The sequence below is a fragment of the Erinaceus europaeus genome, chromosome 16 (assembly GCF_950295315.1).
Source record: "Erinaceus europaeus chromosome 16, mEriEur2.1, whole genome shotgun sequence".
NCBI classification, from domain to species: domain Eukaryota; kingdom Metazoa; phylum Chordata; class Mammalia; order Eulipotyphla; family Erinaceidae; genus Erinaceus; species Erinaceus europaeus.
The window spans coordinates 28867973-28886315 of record NC_080177.1 but is presented as its reverse complement, the minus strand read 5'-3'; the positions used below and the strand labels follow the sequence as shown (position 1 = coordinate 28886315).

The following is an 18343-nucleotide window of genomic DNA, read 5'->3' as shown; positions in this document are numbered from 1 at the left end:
CATATTTTTAGAGCTGCTTAAACAATTTAAGCCTAGTGTCAGAATTTGATCATCTTACAGATCTGAAACATTAACTACTTCGGTTAAAGAAAATATGTATGCTCAGAACTATGGGCTAGGCAGTTAGAGAACTTGAAGTATTAAATCTATTTTCCCCTGACATGTTGAATTAATAGTGATTTATGAGATTTTAAGTATTTTAAGTTAATAGAAGTATAATTTCACCCCATTCCCACCACCAAAGTAGACTGCAAGTTTCTGGCCCCACACTGGCCACAAATGCTTTGTGAGACACACTCCAGGTACCCCAGTGAGATCTATGGCAGATTTCATACTATCAGCACCCAGACCCCTTTTTCTATTGGCTCATAGTGACCTTGATCTCCTGTGTTCCCTTTCACCATCCATACAAATATGTGCCTTCCTTTCCCCCTTCACAGCATTTCACTAACCAGAGAGAAGAATTCGAGGGGACGAGAGAGAGCATCCTGGTGTGGCTCACAGAGATGGACCTGCAGCTGACCAACGTAGAGCATTTCTCGGAGAGTGATGCTGATGACAAGATGCGTCAACTGAATGTAAGACCACTTCCTTAGCTTCTCTTAAAAGAAGGTGCCTCGGGAGTCGGGCGGTAGCGCAGCGGGTTAAGTGCAGGTGGTGCTAAGCACAAGGACCGGTTCGAGCCCCCGGCTCCCCACCTGCAGGGGAGTCACTTCACAGGCGGTGAAGCAGGTCTGCAGGTGTCTGTCTTTCTCTCCCCCTCTCTGTCTTCCCCTCCTCTCTCCATTTCCCTCTGTCCTATCCAACAACAATGACATCAATAATAACTACAACAACAAAACAAGGGCAACAAAATTAATTAATTAATTAATTAATTTAAAAAAGAAGGTGCCTCTGCAGTGCAGAGCTGGCCAAGAGCATGCTTGATACCCCAAGAACAGATTCCAGAATCACTGAAGCAGTCAGGCTGTATGTAGGCACTTAGGGTCATCAGAGCAAGGATACTGTTCCTCTCAGTTGAGGGGTCACTAGAATGAGACCCTCTGTCATTATAATCATTCAAGGAGGGAATATACATCAAGTTCACAGCCTGATAAGATCCTGTTTCTCTAGCACTAGAGGCCAATTGATTTTTCAGAAGGAAAGTTTGTATCAGCAGTGAGGTCAGGAGCAGATACAGTCTTGCTTCCCAGTCACACTTAAACCTCACTGTAATTCCCTTCTTGGTTACATATCTTTTTTAAAATTTTATTTATTTATTTTTCCCTTTTGTTGCCCTTGTTTTTATTGTTGTCATCATTGTTAGATAGGACAGAGTGAAATGGAGAGAGGAGGGGAAGACAGAGAGGAGGAGAGAAAGATAGACACCTGCAGACCTGCTTCACCGCCTGTGAAGCGACTCCCCAGTAGGTGGGGAGCTGGGGGCTCAAACTGGGATCTTTACCGGTCCTTGAGCTTTGCGCCACGTGCATTTAATTGGCTGTGCTACCACCCAACTCCCCCTTGGTTACATATTTTACAAGAAGTTGAAACTAGAAATTTGCCTTCTCTGCTATAATGGGACCAGTGAGCACTGTTACTGTCAGCAGAAGTCAATGCCTGTTGCATGGTTATTGTGGGAAATTTTCCTATTTCCCTCCAGTGTCAGTAGGATGGTAAGACAGGTTCTGTCTTGCATACCCACTAACAGTTGGTGTCCATCCATGCAAACTTTCAAAATTACTTTAGTTGAAAAAGTCAGTGCCAAGAAGAGAAGAAAAAAAGTATATATGATCACTTAAAATTATTAGTGGCTGTCGCTTAGTTGGAAATTGAGGAAGCTAGTGTATCAGGCAAAAGAATAAAACAGTAATGATGAGTTTTAAGAGAGATTGTTTGGATCCTTAGGGAAATACCTTTCTCTCGTGTTCTGACTAGGGTTTCCAGCAGGAGATCACATTAAATACCAACAAGATTGATCAGCTCATTGTCTTTGGGGAGCAGCTCATTCAAAAGAGTGAGCCCCTAGATGCTGTACTGATTGAAGATGAGTTGGAGGAACTGCACCGGTACTGCCAGGAAGTATTTGGCAGAGTCTCTCGATTCCACCGACGGCTCACCTCCCATGCTCCGGTAAGGGGGTCTCTGCCCACAGAGGGCTTCTGGGACACTTACAGTTGAGTGGCCAAATCTCTTTTTGTGTTTTGCCTTTCTTTCTGGAGACAGAGAAATTGAAAGGGAAAGTGGAAATAGGAAGAGGAGACACTTGCAGTACTGCTTCACCACTTGTGAAGCTTGCCCCATTCAGGCAAGGACTAGGGTCTTGAACCCAGGTCCTTGCACATGGTAATGTGTGTACTCGACCAGATGTGTCACTGCCCCCTTCTCCTTCTTCTCCTCCTCCTCCTCCTTCTTCTTCTTTTAAAAAATAATCAGACATATTCTGCTTTGCTTAATTATGATTTATTATGTGGCAGAAAACCTGTAATTTTTTTTTTCCTGTTTTCACTAATACAGAGCCACAGTGACTTGGAAGTTTGCATTACCCAGTGAAAAGGATGACATGTCTGAAAATCCGTACTCTTATAACCTGTGTTCTTTATGTTCCGTTCAGTTCAGGCTTTTCCAGCATGTGCCAACCCTTCTGAATATATCATTCACTGTTCTGGTTTTGCTTATATAGTAGTAACTTGGGAAGTAGTAACCTTTTCATTCTAGTATTGGGGAATTTTAGGGTTCACTGGGTTTGTATGCCAATGTAACTGACTCGCTTCACTCACTCTCTTCCTTTTTTTAATGTCCATCTAACTAACTTGTAATTATTTCTTCACCAGTCAGCCTAAAAAATTACCCTGTAATATCTCATTCTTAAATATAGTAATTTACAGTCATGTTTCTTGAAGGCATTACAGGACAGTCTGTCTTTTAAACAAGATTAGGGAATAAGAAAGAATGGGCCTAGGACACGTGGTCCTGGAGCCTGTGAGTCTTATCCATAACACTCTAAAAGCTTTTAAAAATCATTTTTAACTATTCTTTTTCAGAACTTGCCATTGACCACCAATGAAATTTGGCCTTCATTTCCTTTTCTTCTAGATAAAGTTACTTAACCTACAGCTTGCCTTGGACAGAAGCTGGAATTTGTAGAAAAATCAGACTGTAGTGCCCTTGCTACGCCTAACTCGCCATGTAAATTGAAAAATCTGACAGCAGGACCTAGGAATAAGAGGGTGGGGGGAGAGAGAGGAAGGAAGGAAGGGAGGGAGGGAGGGAGGGAGAGAAGAGGGAGGAAAAAGCCTCAAATGCTGGCGGTGATCTTTTTTCAGATACTGCTGGTGCCTCAGAATTCTGATGCTCCTGTAACCACAATACCTGTGATTAGTTCGTTTTGAACCCTTGCTATTTCCATTTTAGGGCTTGGAAGATGAAAAGGAGGCCTCTGAGAATGAAGCAGACATGGAAGACCCCAGAGAGATCCAGACTGACACTTGGCGTAAAAGGAGAGAGAGTGAACCCTCATCCCCACAGTCCCTTTGTCATCTGGTGCCCCCGGCACCTGGGCCTGAGCGATCTGGCTGTGAGACCCCGGTCAGTGTGGACTCCATCCCCCTGGAGTGGGACCACACAGGTGACGTGGGGGGCTCGTCCTCTCATGAAGACGACGAGGAGGCCCCATTCTACAGTGCACTGTCAGGTAACAGCTGCATTTCCAGAGCCCTGGCAATGGACCCAATGGGCTATGGTTTTAGCACCTTAGCAATATGGCCACCTTTCAGCAAGCACAAAGGGCTCAGCTAATGGCTGGCCCAGACTTCCTGTGACTTCCTGTGTCTTGTCCTGCCCACCTGTGACTTACCTGAGAGTTGGCTCACTTCTATTACAAGCAGAGTAAGGGGAGGAAAATGAAATTCACATTTGGGACATGAAGCCCATTGGCTGGTGTCTCTGATTCTTTGGGAAGCTCATCAGTGACGTTTTCTGCTGGGTCTTTCAGAGCGTCAGAGGATTGTGTGTCTCCATCTTTTCTGTGCACTTCCCCCTCACCCCACCCCCTTCAGTACTTCAGGCCCTCAGGAGTTGGCTAAAACAAACCCTCTGGTTCTTGAAAACTTTTTAAGAAAACAGATAAAAAGGTAGTTACTTTTCTCCTCCCCGCCAACAATGTTTCTACTGTTTTAACTTAATACTTGTGGGCATTCATCTACAGACTCCTGCAGTGAGGAAACCGACATTATTCTTTTTCAGATGTAGAAATCCCTGAAAATCCTGAGGCATATCTTAAAATGACCACAAACACTTTGAAAGCGTCTTCTGGTAGGCCCCTGCCTGTGCATGTGTCTCAACATGGCAGCATCCTGTGGCACACACTGCATCCTAAACCTCGCTCCCATGTCATGTCTGACCTCTGCCTTCTGTGGACACCATGCGCCTTGGTCCTTGTGTCATGGTGTATTTACACTGCTGTACTCACACATACCTGCGTGCTCCTTCTACCCAGATCGCAACGTCTCAGCACCACCCCTCTCCTCCCCCTCAGGCCTGTGCAGAGTGGATTTTTCATGATGCCTTACGATTTGTGTTTTGTTTTTTTTCCTTCCATCTAACTGACGTCCTTTGGGATGGGCCAGGCTTTCTTCATGGTGGCTTAGCTTGGAACTATTTCCTTGCTTATGGTGACTTCCTGGGGAGACGGTGAGGGCATGTGGGGAGGGACAGAGGTACTATTTCATCTACCAGAAGAAGCTTCCTCTTCCTTGACTTGCAGCTTTAATCTTTATCCCCATCTCATGTCTATCTGTAGTGATGGGGTAGAGCCACAAACAGCTACCTGTGATCCCCATGTCCACCCTGGTGTTCAATCTCCCCTTCACTCCTGACAGTGCTTCCAGCCCCCCAACCTCTTTAACCTCAGACCCGGCCTTGCTGCCCATTGTCCCCGCCCCCCCTCACTAGCGACCTCGGCTCCAAAACACCCCACATCCTGCAGCAAACCATGTTTGTCATACTCCATTGTGATTCCATCTTGTGGAGGCCCAGTGTTGCTCAGCTGCATGACTCTCATCTCATTCCCTTCTGGGACATACTGACATTTTGCAAACGTGCATGCTTTGCAAGGAAAGCTGCAGAATCCATGTCCTACTGTAATCCATGTTACCCATGACCTTTTCTGTGTAACCAAATATGGGTCCTCTGGAGAGAATGGATTGTTACTGGGTATTTGTTGTTGCAGGTAAATCCATCTCTGAGGGCCACTCATGGCATGTTCCTGACAGCCCTTCCAGCCCCAAGCATCGCTACAAACAAATGGGAGGCGAGAGGAATATTCAGCCCATCCCCCCCGAAGATTCCAGCACCCCTTACAAGCCAGGCTATGTAAGTCTTGAACACCCAGGAGTAAATCCAAGTGCATGAATACCAGTTAGAGTTTTTAGGAGATTTTGGTGTATACCGCCTGTATTCACTCGCTGGACATATTTTTAGTTTTCCCTTGTCACTCACTCTCTCTGCTGAGTTGTTTATACTTTATTAGAATTCCGGGGGGGGGGGGGAATGACCAGAGTTAGAAGTCACTTTCTAGCCCAAACCCATCTCTCTGTGGATGTGATCTCATGGTGATTATTATTGTCGACTCAGTGATCCATGCAAATAGTGGAAAAGCAAAGTGCTGGCTTTTCTGGGTTGCTCCTGATCTCCCAAACCGTTACTTACTTTTTGATCACACACCCTGTTCAGAAAATTACAACTTCATATTCAGAAAGACTTACCAGGGAGGCCAGGTGGTGGTGCACTTGGTTGAGAGCACATGTTACAATGCACAAGGTCCCAGGTTCGAGCCCCCGTCCCTACCTACAGGGGGAAAGCTTTGAGTGTGCTGAAGCAGTTCTGTAGGTATCTCTCTGCCTCTCTCCCTCTGCTCTTGATTTCTGACGGTCTCTATCTAATAAATTAAGATGATGGTGATACAGATTTACCAGTATGCTACTGCAGACTTGTTTGAATCCTAGCACTACCAGTGGATTCCTCTGGGGGACAAGCACTTTGCCTTTCCCTTTAAGTTTTCCTCACCTGAGTGTCAACCTTCCCACCCAGGATTCTGTGTGTGAAAATATAAGAAAGTCCCTCAAGGGGCCAGGTTGTGGCGCACCTGGTTGAGCACACATGTTACAATGCACAAGGACCCAGGTTCAAGCCCCCAGTCCTCACCTGCAGGGAGAAAGCATCGCAAGTGGTGAAGCAGTGTTGCAGGTGACTTTCTGTCCCTAACCCTTTCTATCATCCTCTTCCCTCTCAATTTCTGGCTGTCTCTAGCCAGTAAATAAATAAATAAATAAATAAAATTTAAAAAAAAAGAAAGGCCCTCAGAAGTGATCATCACCACTCCTGTTACGGCTCTGAGTTACTGTTTATAACAGTGACAGTTCCTTCTGCTTCATTTTCAGACAGCGTGAATCCTTGGCTTGCTCTGGCTTGGTGGCTATTAGAGGGCAGCCATCCTGAGGTTTAATGTCTGCCACAATGATTTTCAGTGCAGAGGATGAGTGATGAGTAGGTTAAAATCAAAATGTTTTATGTAAGGCTAGGGAGATAGCATAATGGCTATGCAAAAAGACTTTCATGCTTGAGGCACCATAGGTCCCAAGTTCAATCCCCAGTACCACTATACACTAGAGCTGAGCAGTGCTCTGGTACAAAGCAAAACAAAAATAGATAATATAATATCTCGTGTACATTTAGTATCACTGCTTAAAACCAAAGCAATATGAACATCACTGACTCCGTTCTCAAAGAGCCCTCTTTCTAGGCATGAACATTGTTAAATCATTGGGGAAGATTTTTGCCTGCACCTGTTCAGATCCAAGTTTGTGCTGTTGTTTTGTTTTTTGCCACCAGGGTTATTATTGGGGTTCACTCCTGATAGTCATTTTTCCTTTTTTCCCCTCCCTTTCCATTCCCTTTCTTTTATATTTATTTATTTTGACAGAACAGAGAAATTGAGAGGGAAGGACAGACAGAGAGGGAAGGAGGAGACAGACACCTGCAGACCTGCTTCACCACTCGCAAAGTGTCCTCCCTGCAGGTGGGGGGGGGGGTAGGGGCTTGAACCCGGATCCTTATACATGGTGATATGTGTGCTTAACTGAGTGTCCACCACCCAGCCCCCCACCCAAGTTATTTTGTAAAGGGATGTCCATACCCAATCCAGAATCTCCTCTTCCTCGGCAGACATTTGTGACTTTCTTTGCTGCCTTCCTCCTCCTCCTCCTCCTTTCCCTCCTCCTCCTCTTTCTTCTCCTTTTTAATAATTTTACTGGGGGCTTAGTGGTTTACAGTATAGTTGTTGACATATGGGTCCAATTTCTCATCTCCCTGTGATAGGTGTCTGTATAGCACTCTCACCTTCAACTTAGGTCCAGTTCCACTGTCATAGGCCAGGACTCCCACCTCTCGCTCCATCCCCTCCTTTCCCTTTGCTTTACTGCAACACGCCATGCCCAGTTCAAGTTTCACTTGAGATTTTCCCTTTCTGTCCCTGTTTTCTTAAGTTCCACCTGCAAGTGAGATCATCAGTATCTGTCCTCTTTTTTGGCATGTCTCACTTAACCTGATTGCTTTAAATTCCACCCAAGGTGAGGGTAAGGGGATGACTTCATCATTTTTAACGACTGAGTAGTATTCCCTTTTGTGTACCACAACATTCTTACCCTTTCATCTGTTGTTGGGCATCTGGGTTGCTTCCAGGTTTGGGCTATTACAGTTTGTGCTTCTGTGAGCATAGGTATACACATAGGTGTTCTTTGGCTGGGCCATGAGGTATGTTCTTGAGACAACATGAATCCTTGGTATGCCCTGTCTTGGCAGCTGATGGAGGGCACACAGCCCAAGGTTTAATGTTGACCAGAAGTGGGCATGGACACCCCTTTACAAAGTACCTTGGGTCTGACCATGTACAGGCAGAACATTCTCCACTAATAATATTCACTCCTAGAAAGGGGCCCCTTGAGGACACTGCCAGTGTGTCACTTTCGATCTGCCCCTTCTCTGGTGCAGAGTAAGTCCTCACAGTGTGGAGGAGAGAGACCCCAGGGTCTCATTTTTGCAGTATAACCACAGCTACATAATTTGGCTTCATCAGTTTGGTACTTGTGTTCCTCACCTGGGAAGTTGCAAAAACTCAATTTCTTCTTTTTTTTTTTTAATCCGAAATGAGTAACAAATCTAGGAAGTGTTTTTCATTCCACAAAAAGATCCTGTATGGGCATTGCCCAAAGAAAGCATGACTTTTCTAAAAAAAGAATACACTTATTTTTGGAAAAGACTTTTTCCTTTGGGTAAGTAAAATAGCCCAATCAGCTCTGTGATAGCAAAAGAGTCAGTAATAAAAGTCAGTACATGAAAGATAAATACTTGGTCACAAATGACCCTTGAAGGCGGGTTTGTTCTTTGCTTCCGATTGCCATTGACAATAATGTCAGCCAGCTCCAGACAGGATCTGAGAGAGATGACTAAAATAGTATGAGATGCTACAAATGTAAAAGTGCTCACACAATAGTTTTCTGGTCACCTCAGTGACTTTCTTTTCTATGGTTTGTGTGAACACTTGCAAATTAAATCAGGCCACTTTATTTCCAATATTGAAGGCTCACCTGCTTTCCCCTCCCTCGACCTTTTCTCTGCCCAAAGCCCTGCTTGTTCTTTTTTTTTTTTAATTATTATCATTATTATTATTATTTGCCTCCAAGGTATCACTGACGGTTGATGCGTGCACTACGGATCCACTGCTCCTGGAAGCCATTTCTTCCCCTTTTATTGTTTTTGTTGTTTATCATTGTTGTCTAGGACAGAGAGAAATCGAGAGAGAAGACAGACAGATACCTGCAGACCTGCTTCACCACTTGTGAAGTGACTCCCTGAAGGTGGGGAGCCAGGGGCTCAAACTGGGATCCTTATGCTGGTCTTTGCACTTTGTGCCATGTATGCTTAACCCGCTGTGCTACTAACCAGCCCCCAGCCCTGCTTGTCCTTAACTGTTAGCTGTGCAAATATACCAAAATACACATATATTGCTAACAGTTAACCTTATGAGGAAGGGCTCTTAACTTCATTTTTGACTTCCTGACATAGGTTAAGTTACTCTTTTGCTGGCTTTGAAAATGGATAGGTGGTAACTAAAGCACTGGCTCATTCTAGGTCAAGCTGCTGTTATCTCCAGGCACCGATGGTGGCAAGGAAGACCCCAGTGTCTTGAAAGGTGACTCACAGCAAGGCAATGAGGACCTGGCCAGTCTAGCTGGGCAGCAGCCAGGTACAGTTACATCAGGCTGTAGCTACAGGACGTGGAGTTTGGTGCTGATTGGGCATCTGTTTTTTCATTGCTTAATGGAATGTCAAGATAAATGTCAATTCAATATCTATCTCACCAAAGCGGCTGCTCTTACTCTACAGCAGCCAATGCCATCACAGAGTGAGCTTTCTTGTGTAGATGATCAAATTCCCTATGCTTTCTCTTGACTTTCGAAATCGCTCTTAAAAACTTCACTTGTACGGTTACACATGAAGGTGGTGATCAAAGACCATTTGGTGTCTCACGTTCAACAATTATGAAATTAACTTCTTGACTAAGTCAGAGTCAGGTTGATCATATTGGCCTCATCATTCACAGACCAAAGGGAAAAAAAATCCCCTCAAATAGTGTGGACTGAAATTCTGAACTTGTTCCTACAGCACATACTGGCAACATGTTAGGTTCTGTTCCCTGCCCTCCTCCGCATACACGGAGCACATTCCAGCCCTCATGGGAGTGTAGGGACATTGGCCTTGAACCAGAGCAAGGGAAACTTGCTATTCTGCTTTCTAAGGGAAATGATAACTTCAAACGCCTGAGCCTCCTGTAAGGGGCATTCCTTACAAGTATTATCACACTGACCCTGAAATAGTTGAAGGAAGAGACATATGTTTGCATTATTGATTCTTTCTGATGGTGGCTTTTTATTCCAGGTGCCTTTGAAAGATGGGAGTTGATTCAAGCACAAGAATTCCATGATAAACTCAGACTAAAACAGAACTTGCAGCAGCTGAACTCTGATATTAGTGACATTACCACATGGCTGAAAAAAACTGAAGCAGAGCTAGAAACATTCAAGGTGGAAAAGCCTCCCTCTGATGTCCAGGAAATGCAGCTCAGAGTGAAGAGAATGCAGGTGCGTGTGAAGCATGGAGAGGCATGATTAGTGGAGCAGGGGATACTTTGCAGTTGTACAAGGGTAGAATCTCATGCATCTCACTTCTTGGAACATGCAAGGACCCAGGTGCAGAGCATTTTACAAATGATCCTAAAGCAGCACTGGGCAGGTGAGGCCCAAATGCCTAGTTCTAGAAACAACTAATTTCAGAGGCACCTCTGGGGAAAAAGATTTTAGCAAATCTTTATTTTGGATAGAGACAGAGAAATTGTGAGGAGAGGGGAAGACCGAGGAATAGAGAGATACCTACAGCATTGCTTCATTGCTCATGAAGTTATCCCCTTGCAGATGGGCACCAGGGGCTTGAACCCAGGTTTTTGTACACTATGTGTGCACTCAGCCAGGTGTGTCATCACCTGGCCCCTACCTCTGAATTTTATGGACTTTTTTTTTTTTTTGCCTCTAGGGTTATCTCTGGGGCTTGGTGCCAGCACTATGAATCCACTGCTCCTGGAGGCCATGTTTTCCATTTTATAGGATAGAGAAATTGAAAGAGGAGGAGATAGAGGGAGAGAGAAAGATACACCTGCAGACATGCTTCACCACTTGTGAAGCATCCCCCATGCAGGTAGGGAGCGGGGGCTCAAACCCAGGTCCTGATACTTCATACTATGTGTGCTTAAGTTGGGGCAACACCATCTAGCCCCTCTGAACTCTATGGAAGTGCTAGCAGCCACCATTAGGTAGCTTCACACCACCCTTCCAAACTGTGTGCAGTGGTTCCAACCAAGACTGGTGGTGGAGGACTAGGGAATAGCTCACCTGGTAAGGTGCACACCTTACCATACATAAGGCCTTGGGTTCAAGCCTTGACACCACATGGGGGCTCCAGGGCGGTACAGAGGTATCTCTCCTCTCTGTCTCTCCCAAGTCTGTTGGTAGAGCGTTGGAAGAACCAGCTCACCTGGATGAATTCTATGGCTTGGCTCTTCTGTTGTGCAGTTACAGTTTGTTCTCCACACTGTCAGCGCTCACCTCACAGGAACTGGCAGCCTCAGTCCTGACCATTAGCCTGAGCTCCTAAGAGGTCTCAGGGCAATGGCTTGGGGAAACACAAAGACAATTCTTTAGATCTGTACGTTTATTTTACTTTGTGTTAAGGGTTATCATTCATACAAAGGAATAACACTTCTTTGGCAGCTCTGGGCAAATGCAGGATGATTGTTTACTACTATTTAGTAAATAGTGTCTGTTCAACCCTCCCATGACATCTGCCTGCCAGCCAGAAACAGGCCTCAGCTCATGGGCCCGGCTGGCCAAGTGCACTGGCTCTGTATAAGGCAGCTCCGTCACCTGATGCTGCCCAGCCAGTCACAGGCAAGGTCATGCTTATTTCTGTGGCTGCCACTTGGGAGAGCATTGAGCAGATCCTTTCTCTTCTGAGGGTCACAGTGAACCCCACATCACTATTTTCAAAGTGCCTAACTTGGTCTTTTCCCTCTACAATAGGAGATATTAAAGGCTTTTGAAGCCTACAAAGCTTTAATGGTCTCTGTCAGCGTGAACAGCAGGGAATTTCTGCAAGCCGAGAGCGCCGAATCCAAAGAGCTCCAGAGTAGAGTGGGCCAGCTGAGTCTGCACTGGGACTCGGCACGGTGCGCGGTGGAGAGCTGGAGAGAGAGCCTGCGGCGGTCGCTCATGCAGTGCCAGGTACGCTGATTCAGCACCCAGCTGCCTATGTCCTGTCCTGGCACAGCCGGACCAACATGGGTGGCAGAAGCAGATATTTTTATCATCAGCAGACTGCTTTGGCATAGCCAGCTATGCCTTGTGTTAGGAAACATGCCTTTACCATCCACTTCAGAGAGGCCCGCCTGCCGCCTCTTGCTCTGTTGCCCAGGCCCACTCCTCTCAGAATGGCATCCACAAATGTTCCCGTAGGTCTGAAGCACCATCTCTGTATTGGCCTGTGTCAGGAAAGCCCTAGGGCACAGTGATTAATTCAAAGTACATTTTTAAGCCAGCTCTACAGTGTAACAGCTGTGTTGACTTTGGCCTCTTCGTTGCATCCTCTAAAGCCTCAGTTTTCTCAGCTGAAAAGGGGAGTAAATTTAGCACGTACCTCACTGGGTCTTTTTGTAGAACTCGGAGCACTGAATTAGCCCAGTACCTGACTCAGTAAACACTCAGCACTCATCAGCTTTGCACCACACTGTACCTCTGGCTCCATTATAAGGCCACTCACCACATGTAGCCATGGCCTGTCTTGTAGGGCTCCCTTAGCCACTCAACCCCACAGATTTGTTGGCCAGTTGGTATGGATGGCCCTCTTCCTTTACATCACTGGGGACATTCTGATAGCCCACTTTTCATTTGGCAAAATGCATCAGACCTTCTGGGCTGGGCCAAACTCCTTCCCTACATCCCTCTTCCCCTGGCTGGGGGCCCTTTTAGTCACTGAGTAAGTAAACAGTGTCTGTAATGAATTAGAAACACCAACCAGCACACCTGCAATGCTCAGAATTTTTTTTTCTCTTTGGAAGGACTTCCACCAGTTGAGTCAAAACCTGCTACTGTGGTTAGCAAACGCTGAGAGCCGCAGGCAGAAGGCCCATGTCACCGAGCCAAATGCAGACCCCCAGGTTCTCTTGGAGTGTCGGGATGAACTCATGGTAAGTTTCTTTCTAGGAGTTCTAAACATGCCGCTGTATGCGGCCAGGTGGTGGCATCCCCTGTTTAAGCACACATTGCACCATGTGCAGGGACGACACTTCACAAGCAGTGAAGCAGGTCTGCAGGTGTCTTTATCTCTCCTGTCAAAATAGTGACAGAGAAAATGGCTGTCAGGAGTGGTCGATTCATAGTGCTGGCACTCAGCCCAGCAATAACCCTGGTGGTGATAAAAAAAATTTTTTTTTTCTTTTATGCTTCCTCACCTGGCATTTCTGGGAGCAAGGAAACCGGTGGTGTGAATATCAAAGTCCTGCTCAGGAGTGCTGCTCTCGTGTCCCAGTTAGTGTTTGCTGAGCAGCCTTGGTCCAGGGTTTTCAAAATATTCAGGAATTGAGGACAAAGATATTTAAGCAGTATCTTCTGTTCTTTTGACTAAAAGTCTTTTTCCCCCTCTTGTGAATACAGCTCATGTGATGGGCAGGCAATGTGCTAGGGGTCATTTGTGGCTGAGTTTCCCATGTCCATTAATTTTAAATAAGTTAAATCTAATCAAAATCTTGATCACTGTTTTAAAAATATTTGTGGACTAGGCCACACCTGGTAAAAAACACATCCCCATGCACAAGGACCTGGGTTCAAGCCCCCAGTCCTCATCTTCAGGCAGTGAAGCACTGCATCCCTCCCAATCTCTATTTAAAAAAAAAAAAAAGGCCACTGGAATTAGTGGATTCAAGACCCAGTCCCCACATGCAGGAGTGAAGCTTCACAAGTAGTGACACGGTGCTACAGGTGTCTGTCTGTCTCTATTATAAAAGGAAAAATCAGCACCACAAGCAGAGGAGTTATGGGGCAGGCACCAAGCCCCACTGATAATCCTGAAGTAAAAGTAAAAGAAAAAAAGAAAGTGTGCTAAGACCTTTGTGAAGCTCAGTTTTCCACAGCAGCACTGTTAAGAACTTTTTGCAGCAAGGAGATGTTCTAGATTTTAAGATGGTAATGACGGTAGCAACTGAGTGCTTATATTCTGATAAACTGTTTTGAATTCACTTCAGTTGAAATAGCCAGAGGTTGTCTAGTGACTACTAAATTGGCTTGCAAGGAAGAGACACACCCTGATGACTAAACCTGATTCACTTACCTCTAGATTGTTTAATGTTTTTACTTTATATTTAACCTTGACTTCCTGCCATAGTGGATGAGGGACTCTTCCTTTTTTAATTTTTTTAAATATAAATAAAGGAAAACATCTATAGTGAGCTTAAGGAATATATAGTCAAATCTAGATGAGGAAATAATTTTTCGCAGTATGTAGTGTTTCTTTGCTATTTTCTTTTGCGGGGAGTAATGGTTTACAGTAGATACAGTTGTTGATACCTGTGTAAAGTTTCTTACCCCTAACTTAGGTCCTCCTCCACCATCATGCACCTGAAGCCCCCCCAATAGAAAATAGCCTATTCATTCATATTAATCACCATATTTTCACATACATACTTTGTTTTGTAGAAACTCCTAAATCCTTGAACAAACGTATATTTCAAATTTCTGGATTTTGTTGTGTTGATTCATATGCTCTGGCTTCACCACTGCAGGCCAGTTTTTTCATACAGAGAGGGAGGGAGAAAAAGTAGATACCAGAGTTTGCTCCATAGCAGAGGGCAGGGCTGGAACCTGGGTTATTTGCAGGACAAAGCAGGTGAGTTACCTTGCTGGCCCTAAAAACCTGGTCCTCTCAGACTATTCCCTTGATGCTTTAGTTCTTTCCAGCATCACAGATATCTCTAGAGTGAAAAGGAATAGGATGTACATTTGCCTGCTCACTCCATGATCCACATACAGAATTAGAAGGTTTTGGATTCGGCACCACCCACATTCATCCTGACAGGAGCTTCCCTGATAATTGACAAATCGCAGCTGGTCACACTCGCTTCTCTTTTGATCAGCAACTATTTTAATATACGTTTGTTTTTAGCAACTAGAAAAGGAGCTAGTGGAATGTCAACCTCAAGTAAACTCCTTGCAAGAGATTTCAAACAGCCTTCTGATCAAGGGACATGGTGAAGACTACATTGAAGCAGAAGAAAAGGTTCATGTTATTGAGAAGAAACTCAAACAGCTACTGGAGCAAGTATCCCAAGATTTAATGTCCTTACAGGAAAGCCAGGTAAGTCTCAAAATACAAATGTAGTCAACTCAAAAGGAAATCTGTACACCTAGCCTCACTAAACAGACTCATCTGTGCTGCCAGGGCTGTCTTGTTTTGATGGCCACATGATTGATCACTTCACTACTTGCAGCAAACTCACCATCCACTGGAAATGCTGCCTTTAATCTCAGTTTCCACACTACCTGCATGTGGTTGGCTTTCCCTTGTTTACATTTCTTTATATCCTAAAAACCGGTGGGGGTTGGGAATACATCTGGTAGAGCGCACACTTTACCATATGCATGGACTCGGACTCGGGTACAAGCCCCAGCTCCTCACCTGCAGGGAGGAAACTTCACTAGCAGTGCTTGCAGGTGTCTGTCTCTCTCTGAGAGTAAGAAAAAGTAAAAGAAATCTGGTAAGGACACTGACTATAACCCCAGGGACAAAAAAAAAAAAGTCTTATCTGGGTTCAAGCCCCCAGACTCTACCTGCAGGGAAAGAGGAAGCTCTATGTGCGGTGGAGCAATGATACAGGTGTCTCTCTCTCTTTTCTTTTTTGCTGGGGCACTACAAATTTACTGCTCCTGGAGGCTATTTTTTTCCCTTTTGTTGCCCTTATTGTTTATCAGTGTTGTTGGATAGGACAGAGAGAAATCGAGAGAGGAGGGGGAGAGAAAGACACTTGCAGACCTGCTTCACCGCTTGTAAAGCAACCTCCCTGCAAGTGGGGAGCCAGGGTCTTGAACCAGGACCCTTACACTGGTCCTGGTGCCATGTGCACTTAGCCTGCCGCCCAGCCCATGTCTTTTTTTTTTTTTTCCAAAAAGCCCTGTTGAAGGGAGAAGTGTGCTCTCCTTTTAAGAAAGATTTGAATTAGGAAAGGGGTGAGTGGTGTAATGAAGAATCTGCACCAAGTGCATTTTTGTGCTCTGAAACTATTCAGAACCTTCTGGTTCCCCATGCTGAATTTCTGGCTTGTGGATTTCAGAACCCAGACCTACCTCTGCCTGGCTTTGACAAGGTAGACTCTGGAGACCAGCTGTCAGCAGCATCCTTGCGTGCTCCCCAAGTGAAGGTGAGAAACCTACTGGTTTGTTTAAGTTAAGTGGCTTAGGAGGCTGTTGAAAGTGTAGGCCTTGAGTCCAACCCCTGACACTCCCTATGACAGTGGTGGTCTGTCATTAGTAATTTTTAAGTTACTAAGGGAGTTGGGTGGTGGCTCACCTAGTAGAGCGCACACTTGACCATGCACAAGGGCCTGGATTGGAGCATCATATAAAGTGAAATTTCTCAGGCAGTGCTATGATGTCTCTCCTCCCTCTCTTTCACCTTCTGTGGGTGAAGGAGCCCACCAGGAGATTTCAAGGTAATACAGATCTGCTTCAACCTGCTGATCCATGGAGAGACTTGATCCAAAGAACCTTTATAGTGAAAATAACTCAAAAGTTGTCTTCTCTTAGCTGCTCTACTCTGAGACCAGAGTGGGGGGAGAAAAACAAGAGCCCTCATAACTTGTAGTGGGGAAGGGTCCTCATCTCTTCATAAAATATCAAACAGGGAGTCGGGCTGTAGTACAGCGGGCTAAGCGCAGGTGGCGCAAAGCACAAAGACCGGCATAAGGATCCCAGTTCGAACCCCGGCTCCCCACCTGCAGGGGAGTCGCTTCACAGGCGGTGAAGCAGGTCTGCAGGTGTCTATCTTTCTCTCCTCCTCTCTGTCTTCCCCTCCCTCTCTCCATTTCTCTCTGTCCTATCCAATAACAATAATAACTACAACAATAAAACAACAAGGGCAACAAAAGGGAAAAAATAAATAAAATAAATATAAAAAAATTTAAAAAATATCAAACAAACAAAAAACACGAATGTGAAACTTGACAGTTTGACAGACACAATTTCTTACCTCATAGACTTTCACTGTACATTGTCAGAAAGACAATGTAAGGCAGGTATATATTGAATAACTAAAAAGGAAAAGTTATTTACTACTTACAGGTATAATCTTCAACTGACTAACTGTATTTTTCACCCAGCAGTTTGGAGCAGAGAAAACTACGAAAGGCAAGAACCAGACAGGCAGCAGGTAAGGACAGTGTAGCTGCAGATACAAGTTCCCGCTTACCCTCACCAGTCTTGCCAGTCAGTGCCACTCACTTTTCAACGCCCTTCTAAAAAAAAAAACAAAAACCCTTCTTTTGTTGTGGAGAGGACTGGGCTTCCCTTCCAACACAAAATTCCAGTTATTGGGCCTGTCTCAGGTCCTGGACCTCTTTACATAAGGAGTGGGTGATGTGAATGGGTTTCCCATCTGGAACCTACTGATCACCTCTCAACTTCCTCTGCCAGCAGGGCACCCAGCCCCTCAGGCTCCAGCAGCTCCAGACCTCCGCGCTCCTTCCTCTCCCGGGTGATCAGGGCAGCGCTGCCCCTACAGCTGCTCCTGCTGCTGCTCCTGTTTCTGGCCTGCCTGCTGCCATCCTCCGAAGAGGACTATAGCTGCACTCAAGCCAATAACTTCGCCAGGTCCTTTTACCCCATGCTGAGGTACACCAATGGGCCACCCCCCACATAGAGGGCTCCGCCTGACCTGCACCACACCACCACCAGCCTGTTACACCGCACCCAGCTCATGGCCCCCGGGCATTGTGTGAGTGACATTGAGGGACACATCCAGGGACCTGCTGCAGAGACCTCTCTCTAGGGATCCGGGGCAGCTGTCCAGTGATAATTTTCCCCACCAGGGAGCCTGCGCAACAGTCCTAAGGCATTTTGGCAAAGGTAATTGGTTTCAGGATCCTTGGAAACTGCTGTTTCCTGAAAAGCCAAGCACTTTGTGAAACAACATTATTAAGCAGTAGTGCCCATCACTTAATTACACTGTAGAAACAAGCTAGCAGATTTTACCTTAGAGATGGTTCAGAAACCGGCTTAAACTCCTGACTAATTGTTTGAAACAATCATTTTAAATGCTCAGAATGAATTTTATTCCAATCAGCTATCTTGAACTATATAGGTTCTAAACCAGAATGTTCTGTTCAGTACTGGGGGTGGGGGGTCTGCTCTTTTATATTGCATGGATGTGGGTATTTGTGCATATTTTTAACAATGCTCAATGTGTATGAATATTGTAAACTTTGATTTTTTTTTTAAAAAATCAGATTTTAGCTTGAGCTTTTGACTAATGTACAGTAAATGCCAAATGACAGACTTGACTAAGGACATTTTTGTAAGTTAATTTTATAAGACTTCACATTTAATGTGCTGCTTCAGGTTTTGTTTGGCAACAGAGAGATTGGTGCAGAAACTTGAAGCTGTTTGTGATATGCACAACTCAAGATGTTTCTCATTAAAACAAAATAGCCATG

General features: G+C 45.1%; 1 protein-coding gene across 13 annotated transcripts in view; it reads left to right on the top strand.

Annotated features, from left to right (window-relative positions):
* Positions 1-18343, top strand: part of SYNE2 (spectrin repeat containing nuclear envelope protein 2) — a 429917-nt gene extending 411574 nt beyond the window's left edge. For 2 of the 13 annotated variants that reach the window (XM_060174850.1, XM_060174839.1), the window contains 13 exons: positions 441-578; positions 1918-2112; positions 3394-3673; positions 4225-4293; positions 5210-5352; positions 9169-9283; positions 9976-10178; positions 11670-11870; positions 12704-12832; positions 14803-14994; positions 15968-16054; positions 17012-17061; positions 17325-18343. In XM_060174850.1, coding sequence (XP_060030833.1) covers positions 441-578; positions 1918-2112; positions 3394-3673; positions 4225-4293; positions 5210-5352; positions 9169-9283; positions 9976-10178; positions 11670-11870; positions 12704-12832; positions 14803-14994; positions 15968-16054; positions 17012-17061; positions 17325-17550 — 2028 coding nt within the window. In that variant the 3' untranslated portion in view covers positions 17551-18343. The remainder of the gene's footprint in view (positions 1-440; positions 579-1917; positions 2113-3393; positions 3674-4224; positions 4294-5209; positions 5353-9168; positions 9284-9975; positions 10179-11669; positions 11871-12703; positions 12833-14802; positions 14995-15967; positions 16055-17011; positions 17062-17324) is intronic. The other 11 variants (XM_060174840.1, XM_060174851.1, XM_060174842.1 and 8 more) reach the window with 10 other exon arrangements.